Here is a 16,690-nt window from a genome sequence, read left to right on the forward strand (position 1 = left end):
GAGTTCGAGCCCCACGTCGGGCTCTGTGCTGACAGCTCAGAGCCTGGAGCCTCCTTCGGATTCTGTGTCTCCCTCTCTCTCTGCCCCTCCCCTGCTCATGCTCTGTCTCTCTCTCTCCTTCAAAAATAAATAAAAAAATTTTTAAAAAATTTTAAAAGAAGGCTGGAGGTGGGAGATAACACCATAAAGGGCCATGTGTAGAGAGCAGAATAAGAAGGCATTCCAGAAAAGAACAGGGAAGAGGCAATATTTAAAAAGACAATGGCAAATAATAACAAATAATAATCATACAGTTAACAGACAGCTTGCTATCTATAGAGGGCTTTCTATGCCAGCCACTATTGCAAACATTTTACTTGTATTAACTTATTTAACACTCAGAATAATCTTATGAGGTAAGCACTCTTATTATCCCTATATTAAAGAAAAGGAGGGGAAAAAAAAGGAAAGGAAAGGAAAGGAAACTGAAGGACAACACAACACAGTTGAGTGAGTACTGAAAAGTCGGTAAGGTGAAAAGCCAATTTTCCAACCCAAACCCTACATCACAAGAGCCACAATATTTGCTCAACTTGTGAATCTCTAGCACTCCATGTGTCCATGGATATAGGTCAGCTTTAGACACTCACAGAAACGGGGATTAACTTTTGACTTTGCTTAGTCTAAAATGCGAATAAAACAAAAATTACATGAGTGTGGGAAAATAGGAAAAGTTATACACTCTCAATGCTAACTAAAGAAATATAAATAAAAACAAAACAAAGGCAGCATCAAATTTGGGAAAGCCCACATATGACACCAGAACTATCTTTTAGTATGCCAAATGCCTTCTGAATTTCATTTGATGAATAAACATTTAGCAATATCATAAGCAATGCTGCCCGCCAGCCAAAAAAACTCATTTTTGGCAATGTTTTTGTGGAATATTTTCACCTTTTATTGAATTTTTGCCTTTATTATTTTGTTTTTAAAAAGTAGAAATCAGAAAAATGGAAGTGTTCATTCAATTGATCACCTTTAGTCTCTGTTATATCTAAGTCAACCGAATATACACACAGTTATAAAGAAAAATGAACAAAACCAAAACCACAAAATATTGGAAATAAAGTTTTGGAAGACTTTTAAAAATTTTTAGAAATTTTATTAATTTTTTTAATTAATCAGTCTACTGTGTCAGTTTTAATTATTCAGGTTTTAACTCACTGTCAGAAAAGGATTATAAACCAAATAAGGGGACTTGATAGAGAATTTTTCACCTATCCAGTTGGCAGAGACTGTTTACATGATCCATTGTAAGCAAGGTTCAAGCAACTCTCATGTACTGTAGCAACAGAAGTATAAATTGATATTACCAATTCTAAAGCTTTATAAATGTTTATACCCTGTGACCCAGTAATTCCACTTGGAGGAATTTAGCTTAAGGAAATAATCAGAAATGCACACAAATATTTCTATGCATGGATACTCATCACAGTAATATTTGTGGAAGTTAAAAAAATGAACATAGCATAACAAAAGGGGAATGGATAAATTATCCATTTACATGACTGAATGAGATGCAGTCATTTTGTTTCCATTGAGTACCTGCTGAAATATCAGCAGATGAAATGATGTTCTCTAGAATTTGCTTCAGGTAAATAATCTAAGGAGAGAGGGAGTAGGGATATAGATGAAATGAAATTGTCTGAGTTGAGCAATGTTGAAGCTGGTTGATGAATTCATGTGGTTCACTACACTATTCGGTATAATTTTATATGTTTTCCATAATAAAATAAGATAAATTTCCCTTTAAAAAGTATGAGGGGTACCTGTGGGTGGCTCAGTCGATTAAGCATCCAACTTGAGCTCAGGTCATGATCTCAAGGTTCGTGGGTTCCAGCCCCACGTCAGGCTCTGTGCTGACAGCTTGGAGCCTGGAGCCTCCTTCAGATTCTGTGTCTCCCTCTCTCTCTGTTCCCCCCCCCCCCCCAGCTCGCACTCTTTCTCTCTCTCAAAAATAAATAAAGATTAAAAAAAAAAAATTTTTAACTATGGGAATTTTAAGTAAAAATACAGGACACAAAACTGATTTTGCAACATGAATCCAACTTCATAAATCAAAAAATGTGATACATATGCATAGAATTAACACACCAAAACATTTAAGAATAACTATCTCCGGGCTATAGGATTTGACTTATTTTTAGCTCTTCATTTTTTTGGTAACTCCCAATTTTTCCTAAATGGTCACGGATTAGTGTTATAATAAAAAATATTTATTATGAAAACTACTTAGAAGTTCAATTTAAATGAAAGCGTGACACTCTTAACTCTAAGAACAAAAAAATAGTTGGAACTTCACTTACCCATCAATTTGACTTCCTGATTTGTCAATCTACTAAATAAAAATCTTTATGGGCTTTCCTGCTTAGTCTAAAGTCCAAATTCCTCAGTACATAGTCCTGTCCCCTGGAGCCATTGCCCGCCTTTCCAGTGTCTTTTCTCCCCATATACTCCTCCAGGTGGCAGTATGGAATGGTCCCAACAAGGTACCTTCATGTTGTCACTTAACATCATGCTTTGTGAATCCTGTTAGATGTGTACACATCTGCCTCTCCTGATGGATTATAAACTCTGCCAAACATGGACGACAAACACATCCTCTTCCTCTGGATGCCACAGTGCCTAGGACACTGCTGCACAAGTTAAGACGTATGACATTAGATCTAATCAATAAAACTCCTGGACACAGCCACAAATTAAAACTTGCAGCATTTTCAAAATTATATAACCTTTCTAACAAATGAACTCTAAATTACCTCTAAAAACTGAAGATAAATTACTAAATAGTATCATTAAACCGCTCTAACAGTCCTACATTAAGGTGATACTATGAGTAATTTCCTTTTTCTTTCTTTTTTTTTTAATTTCCACCACTACTGTTAAAATACTTCTGTAAGTAAAAACTTGTTAACAACTTCAATGAGCTTAAATTTAATGAGTTTAATTCCCAGTCTGGGAATTAAATCTGAGTTTCAAAATCAGTAGTATTTTCCAATGATGTGCCAACTCACCGAGCAGCTGTGGCTCTGTGGATAAGCATCTCTGTTTGCTCTGACAAGTGTGAGGGGAGCAGTAGCTCCACGGGCTGCAGGCACAATATCCGAGTTTCGAGCTCCAAACGGGAAGCAGAATCCTGGAAACTATCAAACACGACCTCACCTGTGGCAGGCTGCACTCCCTGAAAACAAAAATGCAACATCACAGAAAACATATTTTTCCCAATTATAACCTTGACACATTATAAACACACATGGAAACAGTAAAGAGGATACACTCTCTAGTGTGTAGTCCAGTTCTAAAGTGTTTGAAAACCTGTGTACTTTCCAAGATTCTTATGTAAGAAGTCAGATTCACCAATATCTACACTAAGCGAGAAACAGCCTGAGCCAAGTTTTGGATTCAACGAACCCAACAGAATGACTCTGACAAGTCACCAAGCCCTCAGTTTCCTCCTCTAAGTGGGAATAAACCAGCCTACTTTCATCTTCAGGTCACTGCAATGGCCAGATCATAAAACAAACACGAATGCTTTATAAACTATATAGTACTGTACAAATAACAGTTGTCATCACTAAACAGTAATAAGTTCCTAGTAACATGGCCACCAGAGCAGTAGTAAATTTCTATTTCATTTTATAAAATTAATCAATAAAAGTCTAATTTTTCCAAAAACTAACACAAATATAGCAAACTCTGAATGAATCGCAAGTAGAGAATTTATCTAGGGAAATAACCATAAAAACTAAAAGCCACCCCCTAGCATCCCAAGCCAATATAGCAAAGATAAACTGGAAAAACTCATGGTTTGAGAAAGGAGAAAAAAGGTAAGAAACCTAACCAAGGTTGCAGAGTGATAAAAGTGGTGGAAACAAGATCCAGGTGATCTCACTCCACAGGCCACTCTCATGTCCTCTGCTGATGGTAAATAAATGCATGGGGGCGCCTGGGTGGCCCAGTCAGTTAAGCGTCTGATTTCAGCTCAGGTCATGATCTCATGGTTTGTGAGTTTGAGCCCCACATCAGGCTCTGTCCTGACAACTCAGACACTGGAGCCTGCTCCGGATTCTGTGTCTCCCTCTCTCTCTGCCCCTGCCCTGCTCACCCTCTGTCTCTCAGAAATAAATAAAAATTAAAAAGAAAGAAAAGAGAAAAGAAAAGAAAAGAAATGCATGGCACTGGGGCACTTGGGTGACTCAGTCGGTTAAGTGGCCAACTTTGGCTCAGGTCATGATCTCCCGGTTCATGAGTTCTCGCCCTGCGTCAGGCTCTGTGCTGACAGCTCAGAGCCTGGAGCCTGCTTTGAACTCTGTGTCTCCCTCTCTCTCTCTGCCTCTTCCCCATTTGCACTCTCTCTCTCAAAATAAATAAATAAACATAAAAAAAAAAAGTGGGGCACCTGGGTGGCTCAATCAGTTAAGCATCTGACTTCGGCTCAGGTCATGATCCCACAGTTTGTGAGTTCAAGCCCCGCATTGGGCTCTGTGCTGACAGCTCAGAGCCTGTAGCCTGCTTGGGATTTTGTGTCTCCCTCTCTCTCTGCCCCTCCACTGCTCATGATCTGTCTCTCTCTGTCAAAATAAACATTTTTTAAAAAATTAAAAAAAGAAAGAAGAAATGCATGGCACTAGTGACAGATGGTATAAGCTATACTCACCCCCATACTCAAACATGGCTGACAGAAGGTCAACTGGCATGGCTTCTTTGGAAAACAGCGTCATATTTCCTAGCAAAGTTGTAAACTCTATACTCCTAACTCAAATCCTTCCTAGGTATATACTCAGGGTATACCATAGGTATACCACAAAACGTGCACAAAAAAGTTTATAACAGCATTCTCTGTACAACCAAAACCGAAAAGAACCCACATGTCCATCAAGAGAAGAATGAACTGAAAATCATCAAATATAATATGGCAATGACAATGTAAGAACTACTACAGTAACGCAAATAAATCTCATATACAAATACTATATGAGAATAGTTTGCAAGCAAAGGAAGCAAGACTCCAAAAGACACAATATGTTTACACTTGTATATAGTTTAAGGAGGTAAAACTAGAACTAAAAGCAAGGAAATTATTATCATACAAGTCTGGATTACAGTTAACCTCTGCTGAAGGAAGGGGGCCTTTCTCAAGGCAATGTTCTATTTCCCAGAGGAAATATTTCCTAACCCCTAGAGCGCTGTTTCATATTACTGTAATTAAGCACTCTGTTTTATTAATTTTTCTTTTGAATATTTTATAATTTTTTGAAGTCCCTCATTTTTGGCTCAAAGCACCTCCTTAATGATAGCCGAGAGGCCTTCTCTAGTGCCCAGATAGCTGGAACGTAAGTACGTTAGTATACATAAGTAAGTTTATCTCCCAATCTATCTAGCATTTACAAAAGCTATTTATAGAAGTTCAAGTAACAAATTTATCAGACAAATTCCCCTCTGCCTTTTTAATTATTTTTTTAATGTTTATTTTTGAAAGAATATGAGTAGGGGAGGGATAGAGAGAGAGGGAGAATGAGGATCCCAAGTGGGCTCTGCACTGATAGCAGTGAGCCTGATGTGGGGGCTTGAACTCAGGCACCATGAGATCATGACCTGGGCTGAAGTCAGACACTTAACTGACTGAACCACCCAGGCGCCACCTCCCTGCTTTTTTTTTAATTAGAGAAATCGTCTATATTATAATGCCTGCAACATCTATTACTATGTGATATGTGACACTAAGAAACACAAAGTTAGGCTGTATAAAACCATGCACTGCCCAGAATGAAGGCAGAGGGCCTAACTGCAGTGATACTATGAATGCTAAAGACTGATTTTAGACTAACTGCCAATACCCAAAAGATAGCTCCTAGGTAGTGACACTCGTAACAACAGGGAAAAATCCAACAAGAATAGTACTGAGGGTAAAAAAAGAACAGATCTATTGTAGCACACTGAGTTTGAGGAGTCAGGACAAATTCTGAGTGCCGTGCCCAGCAAAAAGATAGATATAAGAGGCTAGAGCACAGGAGAGAGGTGCAGCCTGGACCCAGAGCTTTGGATGTCATCAGCCCAAAAGTGGTCAATGAGAACAAGGACAAGACCCAAGAAAACACTTGAGAGGCAAACTATCATTTCTCATTTTTCACATCACAGTTCATACACAACGGTTAATTCTGGCGGCAACCACTCAGCACTAAAGAGGAATCATATACATTCAACTCTATTCTTTAGGCTGAGTTTCAGGTAAATATAAATTAGCACATTACATATGTTAGAGCTTAAAAGCAAATAACCTTACTATTTGTAAATAAATCCAATTGCCTGTGACTAGATAAAAAGTACTTCTCAAAGATAAAAAAAAAAATTATTTAGAAAAAAAAAAATCATTCAGAGCCACCCAACAGTAATGCAAACTCTCTGAAAGTTTATTGGTTAAGCAAAGGTCAAGTTAGCAGAGAGTTATCCCCCCAAAATAAGGTATTAGAAGGTACTTTGGAGGGGCCCCTGAGTGGCTCAGCAGTTAAGCATCTGACTTTAGCTCAGGTCATAATCTCATGGTTCATGGGTTCTAGCCCTGTATCGGGCTCTCTGCTGTCAGCACACAGACTGCTTCGAATCCTCTACCCCCCTCTCACTCTGCCACCCCCTTCTATCTCTCTCAGAAATAAACACTTGATTAAAAAAAACTTTTTTAGGGGCGTCTGGGTGGCTCAGTCGGTCGAGCATCCGACTTCAGCTCAGGTCATGATCTCACAGTTTGTGAGACTTCGAGCCCCACATCGGGCTCTGTGCTGATGGCTCAGAGCCTGGAGCCTGCTTCAGATTCTGTGTCTCCTCTCTCTGCCCCTTCCCCACTCGTGTTCTATGTCTCTCTCTCTCTCTCTCTCTCTCTCAAAAATAAATAAACATTGAAAAAAAATTTTTTTTAATTTTTTTAAAACGGTACTTTGGAGACATTTGGGTTGTTAAGAATTTTTGCTGGAAAAAAAAAAGAACTGTGTTGATTGATATTGCAGCTGATTGCAAAAATTAGAAAAAAAAAACAAAGAGAATTAGTTATTACTTAGGCAAGGAGTCCTACTTTTGCTTTAACAACAAGAGAAAAAGAAAATCTAATAGTTCTGAAGGGCACTAAAATTCTAAGGTTTTGAGCCAAGTCCATGTGGGTCTGTAAATGGGCAAATTTACTCACAAACTGCCAGAGGATAAAATCAATAAAACCATGATTCACAAATTATATTTCTCTAGAAAACTGTAAGTATTCCTAACGTTAATTAAACATGGAGTTTTGCATTGGCCAACTATCATTTCCCCTTAACTATCCCCTTTACTCCAAATCTATATACAACAATCACAAAATCATGCGTTTAATTTCAAATCCCTAGAGGAAATTTGTAAAATCCTTTGCTATCCATGCACAGTGTTGGCTTAGTGTTTTATTCTGCTCTGTTTCTTATCTATATCTATATCTGTCACTGTGTCCATCCTGAACCCTAAATGCATAGAGCACATGGACAGAAACTACCTGGATGTCTCCATAGTACAGAGTACCAAGTAGCCATATGAGAAAACTTGTAACTAGTGATTTAACATATCAAATTATGAGGAAAATATTTTTCTAGTAAGTTACTTGAGGGCACACTTGATCAGTCTCATTATAAACCATACAAGATTACTCAGAGATACCATGAACATCTATCATTCATTCTTCACCTACAAAGTACTTACCACCATTCCAATGAAAATGTTCCCCTTTTTTTTGTCCTTAACATTTTCCTGATCTTCACAGATACACAGAAGAAAGTTGGTAGAATTATCAGTCACTATCTCATCGACATTTATAGCATCATCCAGCTTGACTAAAGGATTCACATGTAATAATTATTAAAGAAAATTATATGCTGCATTCCCATTAACTGCTTTCTCCTTTAAAACAATGGTTCATTGTCCCAGACATTTTTGCTCTATGCAAAATCTTCCACACAGGCTTCATTTTTCTGATTTACTCTGATTATAGTTACATGCCTTAACTCCCCTGAGATATGCGACTCATGAGGATAGACAGCTATTATGTTCTCACTTCCCAAAGAGCCTAGGAGAGTACCCCTTGGGGAGGCTCAAATATTAACCCTCTTCTTTACTCGGATAACGTTGAGACTTGAATCCCATGATGCTTAATTCCAAAGCATGAATACACTAAAATAAATGTAAATTACTTTCCTCCTTTAAAGTGCCTAAAGCTTTCAGAAATAGCAAGAGAATTTTTAAAAGACATGAAAAAGAAAACCAAAAAAGAAAACAGAAACATGTATGTGTACGTGTGTTTGTGTGTGTGTGTGTGTGTGTGTGTGTGTGTGTGTGTGTGTGTTTAGTGAGTCCATTAATTAAATTCTCAGGGATAAGTGTTGAGTTGGGATGAAGTCAGTCTGGAAACAACCCAACTTAGGCAACAGCAGGCAAGAGCTATAGCAACACCAAAAGAGAAGCAGGGAGGTGTACCATTTTAGGAGCAGGCTTTAATAAGAGACTCAAGTTCAGGTAAAAGAAACAATAAAATTACCAGGTTCTTACAGCCTGATCAGCTGAGAACAGTACAGAATTGTTCATGGTTTTGGGTCTATTCTGAGTTGTACCTATTCGTAATCTTATTGGAACAAAATGGATTTGGGTAGAAGCAGGTTTCTAAATAAGTTGGTTTGTATTAAATTATGAAAGAAATGTTTTCACACTGTATCTTTTAAGACCTTATCTCTACATTTTTTTGAGACCTGACCCCATCCCACAGTAAACATTTTTTTTTCCACAGTAAACATTTTAAAATGCATCTTTGTCCCATTTCATATATAGTTACTGGGTTTTTAAAAAATAGAATTTTATGATTGTGCTATTAGAATCATTTTGCTTCAAGTAATTCACTAAATTAATGAATGACTATAAAATTGGGGGGCAATCACTGTGCACACCGAGCGTTCTCACAAAGTGAGAAAGGTTCACCCGCAACCTATTTTTTAAAATAATAAAATTCTTATGAAGCTAACAATTAATGAGGATGGCCTACTATTACCTTTCATAAGCAATTAACTGTGTGTTAACTTCGTAGTTTTCTTTTCACATTCTGAAGTTAACAAGCTGTTTTTTAGGTCTTGTCTTAGGGAGGATCTCGAGGGGCCTACAGGCCCTAAGCACCTAACTACCACCCATACAGTGTAGGGAAGATGCAATTCAAATCAGTTGCTAACTTGCTATCATCTTTCATCAGGCTCTCTTTTTTTGCTCTTAAAGTATGACAAACTCCCCTTTTACTATGGCATTTGAAAATGCTTGTTTCCAGCCATTCCCAATCCCTCCCTCTTCAGTAGTGCACTAATCAAAGGTCAAAGTAACTAGATTACCTTATCTCACCAAAAAGGTACCCATTCAAAGAACAGTTAAGTAAAAATGTTATTTAAACAAAGTCATTGTAATATTTAAGAGAAAAATTACTATTTGAAAAGGATATCTTCTCCAATAAGTGTAGATTTTGTATAAAGAGCAGTCAATTTCCGGGAAAAAAGTGAACTTTTGTTATCCCCAATGGCCTTTAATGCCGCAGTTTCAGTCTGCTTCACGACTCCCACCTTCAACAAAAATAAGAAATACTGAATACCAAATCTGATGGAAATTTCTTTTAAAGAAACACACTTCAAGACTTAAAAGTTTAATTCTGAAACATTTAAAAATAAACACCTTAGTCCACAATGTCCAGATGTCGGGCTTAAGAAGTAAACACTACAAGGAGCTTTCAAGTGAACCACTAAGAAACACTCTACCACAGACATATATATATATATATATATATGTATATATATATATATATATATATATACATATATATATATATATATATATATATATATATACACACACACACACACACACACATTTTTTTTTTAATTTATTTTAGAGGCCCCTGGGTGGCTCAATGGTTAAGTGCCCAATTACTGATTTCAGCTCAGGTCATGATCCCACAATTCGGGAGACTGAGCCCCACATCAAGTTCCACACTAACAACACAGAGCCTGCTTGGGATTCTCTCTCTCCCTCTCTCCCTGATCTTTCCCTACTCATGCTCTCTATCTCACAAAATAAATGAGTAAACTTAAAAAAAAAATTACCTTAAAAATCTAATAAGCTAAAAACCACAAAGATATAATGCTAATAATTGTGACACACTTTTGTTTCCCAAATGCCAAATTCCCATTATAATACCATCTTATGAAACATGCTTTCACTCTCTGGAAGGGAATCCAATCACCCTGTTCCCTCAAGTCAAAGCCAAGGCTGACCTTATATCCCTTGGCCACGAGGCGGCGTACATGAACAAACAGTCTGTGAGTAGGTATGCTTGCTGTCATAAAGTTGTGATCTAAATGGCAATAAATATTGAGCTCCCGGGCTGCAACCTAAAAAATTAAAAAAGAGAGTATCAATAAATGTCTATTTCAAGAATCCCCACGTGGTGTTCGCTCACTTTGCTAAAAATCCATCAAGGTATACACTTAGGATTTGTGCACTTCTTCTCTACGTGAATGGCCTATCAATACAAAATTTTAAAGACAGTCCCCATACAGAAGCCTATAGTTTAATCTATTTTTTGGCAGTTCCCATGACCTAACCTCAGAGCCAACATCTGTAATATCAATGTCGTAGAAAAATATGCCATGTCTTCTATGCTGATCAGATCTAACAAAACCTTAAAGTGCTGAGCCTCCCCTAAAAGTCTGCACAATGATATTCAATGCAGAACAAAACACTATAATAGAGTAAGAATTTGCTACATAGCACATGCAACTAACTGAAAATTAGGAGATACTATAAAACATAAATTCTGAAGCTACGCAGACAGTGGGCATCTTTGAGGAAGTGAGAAGAGAAACCCCTGGTATGGTTAGCTAATCAGATGCATAAATGAGAGGAGTGCAGAATCAGGCAGCACCACCTAACTCCCCGCTTTCTACTGGAGAACACCACGGCTCAGACACCGTCCACTGGAGCCATGGAATGCTCATCCCAACATTCTCATTCCCTGCCCCACCCATCTCTGAACAGTAGTTCCTCATTGCAAGGCTAGAAAACACCAGCCTTTACTGGGTGGTAAGACTAAATCTACTACTCAACCTGGAGAGAAGGGGAGAAAACAGCATTTTCTTTCACCCTTTACCTACACAATGACAACTACATATCTGTTTGTGTCCCCAGAAAACCTGCTATTTGAAACTTTTACTTCATGACACCAAACACATGATGCTACCTGAACTAAAGAACATCACTTTTGTGCCACAATAGGATTTTAAAAGCTGGAAGAAAAAAGTTGGCCAAGTCTGTACTTCCTATCACACAAGATAGATGTTAGATGTGCCACCTCATCACTCTCTGAGGACATATGATGCATGATGCCAGAGACTTAAAAGTGTGGAAGGATCACAATCACGCATGACTCCAACAGGACATCACCAGCAATGCTTTCCCTAAGCCTGCCCACTAAATACTCAAATTCACTTCTGATGTTCGTTAACTTCGGCCTATATCAAATACCTCCAAATCAAACACAAAATCAACTCAGACTAGCATAACAAGATGATGGACATACAAAGACATTGTAACACTTCAAACACCTTCTGTGGATGGCTGGCTGTTAATGTGCTCTTCCGCTGACATGGAACTATGTTCCTGGCTATCAAAATTTATAAATTAAGAGTAAATGGGTCATCTCAAAATTTCTTCTGCTTGAGTCTTCATCAGGAAACGTAAATACTCACACGATTATGGTTCATTCACTAAGTGATTCATCCAATCACCGTGCAATGGATGAAAGGTACTGGGTGAGCACCATGGAGAACAGACACGACATTCCAAAAGGGGTTCCTCACTTCCTCCCCTAAAAGCCTAGCATCCACCAAGTTTGCCCCTGTTTATTTATAGTTTTTACTTTAAATGATAGCATTTTTCAAGGGCAACTGATCACGTTAGCTCTCTCATAAGGTCAGAAATGGAAACAAAAATATTGCAAAATACTTAAGGCTGGATAAGGAAAACATGGAACAGTATTTGCAAAAATAACTTACCTCTGCATCTTCCCCAAAGAATCTATACTTGTATCCACATTCCACACACAAAATTGCATCTTTCTGCTGCTGCTTCAATTCAATGTACTGTAATTCTAAAGGTGTGTAGATGCTTTTGGTCCGTTTGTTAGATGGTTTAGGATCAGAAGTTGTCTGTAAATTGTCATTACCCTTTTGTGAAGATCCAGAAGGACTGAGATCGAAAAGTGTCTTGTCCTGGCAACCAAAAAGATTTTTATAGTTTACAAAGTATTAACCATAGTAATAGTTTTCAGAAAGAGAGAGAATGCAAATTCAGCACAAACCTAATAATTAGTTTATCTAAGTAAAAGTTTGTAGGAGGCACATAGTATATTCAGATAAACATTTTTGCAAGTTTGAAATTTTTCAGAGTAAAAGACTTTTAAAAAATGAGCCAAACTAAACTCTGTACAACTATTTAAGGAAATTTTAAAAACCTACATATTTTAAAGAGTTATATACCTCTTTTTAAGTTTTATTTCATTAAATCTACTGTAATTAACATTCTTCTTTTCCTTATTTATTCCCAGATACATAAGGCACAAAAAGTGAGCAGACATGAATATCTGTCTCTCAACAATAAATAAAACCACTTTCAATAAGCATATGCTATCTGTTATAGCTGCACTTAATGCTTCAAATTTCCAAGCACAGTCTGAAAGTATATTCCATTAATCTCGATTCCAAGAAAGAAGCACAATTTTTTTGGTAAAGAAATATGACACAGAGCTTTTGGAAAATACAAAACACAAAGTCACAATTCAACATTAGTATTCCTGCTATCCTTACCTTCATGTGTGAAAACCATAATTCCAGTTTAGAGCTTAAGGCAAATTCCTTTTTATGGGATTTATTTATATAAAAGGTAAAATGACACAAATTTGTAGCATAAATCTGCCTTCTAACTAACTGTCACTGTATCACTGCTATCATCTGAAAATTTTATCAGCTACACTTGGAATTAAAAATATAGCCTAGGGGCACCTCACCCAGGTGCTCAGTCGGTTAAGCATCTGACTCTTGATTTCAGCTCAGGTCACGATCTCACAGTTTGTGAGTTTGAGCCCGTGTGGGGCTCGGCACTGTTAGCAGGAGACTGTTTGGGATTCTCTCTCTCTCCCTCTCTCTCTGCCTCTCCCATGCATTCTCTATAAATAAATATATATTTATATTTATATATATTTGTGTATATATATACACAAATATATATATATACAAATATATATATATATACAAATATATATATATATATATAAATATATATATATATATGTATTGAAAACAGAGTGATCAGCAGGGGAAGAGAAGAGAAAAAGAGAAATGTCCTATATGGCGCAGCAAGGGGACTCTGGTCAAAGAGGAAGTCCAGGAACATGTACTCTACAGTTGCTAACTGTTTAAAAAATTCATCTTAGGGGCGCCTGGGTGGCGCAGTCGGTTAAGCGTCCGACTTCAGCCAGGTCACGATCTCGCGGTCCGTGAGTTCGAGCCCCGCGTCGGGCTCTGGGCTGATGGCTCAGAGCCTGGAGCCTGTTTCCGATTCTGTGTCTCCCTCTCTCTCTGCCCCTCCCCTGTTCATGCTCTGTCTCTCTCTGTCCCAAAAATAAATAAACGTTGAAAAAAAAAAAAAATTCAAAAAAAAAAAAAAAATTCATCTTAGCTGCAAGAGCAGGTAGAGATGTAATTTGTCTGAGTAGTGTAGCCAAGCAAATCTCCAAAGATCAGCAATGAGATGGTGAGGTATGGTGAAGTGTGGGGAGTTGTGGCAACAGAAAAGTGGGTCAATGTATCAGATGAGAGAATGTCATCTGCTTTTAATTTTGATGGATTTTCTATTTCGTTTCCATATCTTTTATGTAAAATCCAGGAATACTACATATTGTAAAACTTAAAACTTTAAGAAAATATATCTCCTATAGAAAAAAAGTTCTTTATACTTTATTCATATATGGAATGAAGAGTAGGCATGCAGAAAGAAACTTTTATCCATATAGTATACCAACAAGTCTATCTGGATACTTGAGTATTAAGCAAGTTGTTTTTCATCATTTGGGTGGAAAAACTTATGATACACTATACTCTTTTCTATATTCTCAGGGACAGCATTCTGAACTCAATTTAACTTTGTCTTGACAATACAGGATGATCAGCACAATAAAATGGGAATTTTAAAACCTACCAAGACTTATGAGGCAGATGATCCCCACACTAATGGTTGTAGACCCTGGGCATTTAACTTCAATTGGTAGCTTTTTACCATTCATGTGTGTCCTTCCATAACACCAAACAGTCAGGTATCTCCTGTAATGATGTCCATGTACTACTTCTAGGTGTCCCTTCTAACTGGTGACTTCTAATGTGCAGTGAATCAGAAACAACAAGCTGGTTGTTTTATGTATAATTAGTTAACAAGCTCTCATGAAGCTCTAGGATAAATTCTCCAATTAATAAAATGAGATTTAATAGACAAACTTTTTGATATCTATATTTTATGACCACTACACTCAGGTGAACTGCTTCTAAGTATTAAAAGAAAGTGTAAATTAAACAAACAAACCCACAAAAACAAAACACCTTTTTTTTTTTTCCTGATGACCTAAGATAAGTCAATGGATCTCAGCTTAGTTGAAGGAGGAGCTCATAAATCTGGACTTGGTGGGAAGAAGTATAAACTTCTTAATAATATATACAAAATCGTGTTGGTGTGAGTATTTTTCTGAGTAAAGAATCCATAGCTTTCAATCCATAACTTTTCAAAAATCCATACTTTTTCATTTAAATGACTCAAAAAAATAAAAGGAACTATTTCTCTAATTCACTGGCTCTCAACCATTGCTACACATTAAAACGAAAGTTTTAGGGGCGTCTGGGTGGTTCAGTTGGTCAAGCATCCAGCTTCAATTCAGGTCATGATCTCACAGTTCATGAGTTCCAGCCCTGCATCAGGCTCTGTGCTGACAGCTCAAAGCCTGGAGCCTGCTTTGGATTCTGTGTCTCCCTCTCTCTGCTCTTCCCCCACTCATGCTCTGTCTCTCTCTCCTTCAAAAATAAAAATAAAAACTTTCAAAAAAATAAAATAAAATAAAATGAAAGCTTTAAACAACATGCAAAGTCAGTTCTTAGTGAAGACCAATATGATTCTGAAGAAAAGTCTTTATCTGTTTTTAAAGTCCTCCAGGTGATTCTAATTTAAAGCTGGGCTGAGAAGCACTGTTCTGAACTGGAGATATTAGTGATGGAGCAAAAGTTAAATTCCTAATTTGGCAACGATGAAAAAAACATTAATGTATCATATAACAGTGGAAGTAAAGATCTATATATTTAGTTTGCCTTTGAATTTATTATCACCAAGCTTTCAACTAAAAACCACAGAAACAATATATGTTGCCTGTGATTTTCCAGGCTAATGATGGTAACTCTAAGGACTATAAAACACTTGTGCTAGTATTTATTATCAAGAATCTCCCCAAGTCAGGGGCTCATAATCCAGTCTGTACATCAGAATCACCTGGCTTTTATTACATTTTAATACAAACCAATTCATCCCTCATTAATACAAAGTAAATCAGAATCTCCAGGGACTGAAAAAATTAACTAAAATGCAAAAGCAGCCTCAGCTAATTCAGGTGATTATCCAAGTTTGGGAACAACTGCCTTGTGTGAACTCAGAGAACCTAATGGCACCTCAGAACCTACTGGGGGCACCTGGGTGGCTGAGTCATTTAAGCAGCTGACTCTTGGTTTTGGCTCAGGTCATGATCTCAGGGCTCGTGAGTTGGAGCCCCGCATCAGCCTCTGCAATGACAGTGCTTGGGAATCTCTCGCTCAAGATAAACATACAAACTTAAAAGAAAAGAAATTAATTAAAAAAAAAAAAAAAAAAAAAAGAACCTATTGATCTGAGTAATCGGTATTCATCTATATAACACATACCTTTTGACTAATTTGAGATTTGGAATCTTCAGAAGAAACTGCATTCTTTGCACGGAGACGACTAATATCATCAAAATCAGTACATTTTGGCAGAACTGCATATCTCTCCTGAGGAAGCTCTGTCTGGACTCTATTTTGAGGAAGGGCAGAATCGCAGCAGAATTCTTTCAATTTTTCCAGAGACTTTAAAACAGTCTTCATCCTCAGACATTTCTTTGGCTCTTAGTTAGCAAATTAGAAGAAAATATAACAATAGTATTTTGTTCTCATATATCAATTCATAACCAGTGTAAGATTTTTGAGGGAGCTTCTCATTAAAGCAATAAATCTAACTACAACATGATAAGGAAATAAAGAAACGTTTAGATCCAGGGTAAAGATAGCATGCTGAAACATACATATAATTTCCCTTGGCCATGAAACTCCATTACAAACTACAGTAGGGTTTTGCCTTTTTTTTTTTTTAAATATATGAGCAGATAAGGACAGAGAGAAAAGGAGAGGTGACAGGTACAAATAAAATATCTGAAGCTAGAAGGAAAAATGAATAAACAATAACCAATTTAGCACACCTGAAAGCTAAATCCAAAACCAGTAGTGAAGAAAAC

At 37.1% G+C, this 16,690-nt stretch overlaps 1 protein-coding gene across 6 annotated transcripts in view; it reads right to left on the bottom strand.

Moving 5' to 3' along the window:
- The window catches only part of MSH3 (mutS homolog 3), a 189,691-nt gene that overhangs the window by 160,036 nt on the left and 12,965 nt on the right, over nucleotides 1-16,690 (bottom strand). For all 6 annotated transcript variants that reach the window (XR_015248342.1, XM_086697742.1, XM_086697718.1 and 3 more), the window contains 6 exons: nucleotides 16,083-16,303; nucleotides 12,129-12,344; nucleotides 10,350-10,466; nucleotides 9,522-9,641; nucleotides 7,753-7,896; nucleotides 3,054-3,220 (listed from right to left, as the gene is read on the bottom strand). Coding sequence is in view for 5 of the 6 variants with exons in the window: in XM_086697742.1 (XP_086553868.1) it covers nucleotides 3,054-3,220; nucleotides 7,753-7,896; nucleotides 9,522-9,641; nucleotides 10,350-10,466; nucleotides 12,129-12,344; nucleotides 16,083-16,303 (985 nt within the window). In the remaining variant the exon portion in view is untranslated. The remainder of the gene's footprint in view (nucleotides 1-3,053; nucleotides 3,221-7,752; nucleotides 7,897-9,521; nucleotides 9,642-10,349; nucleotides 10,467-12,128; nucleotides 12,345-16,082; nucleotides 16,304-16,690) is intronic.

The sequence above is a fragment of the Puma concolor genome, chromosome A1 (genome assembly GCF_028749965.1).
Source record: "Puma concolor isolate L17-30 chromosome A1, mPumCon1.1.hap2, whole genome shotgun sequence".
Lineage (NCBI taxonomy): Eukaryota > Metazoa > Chordata > Mammalia > Carnivora > Felidae > Puma > Puma concolor.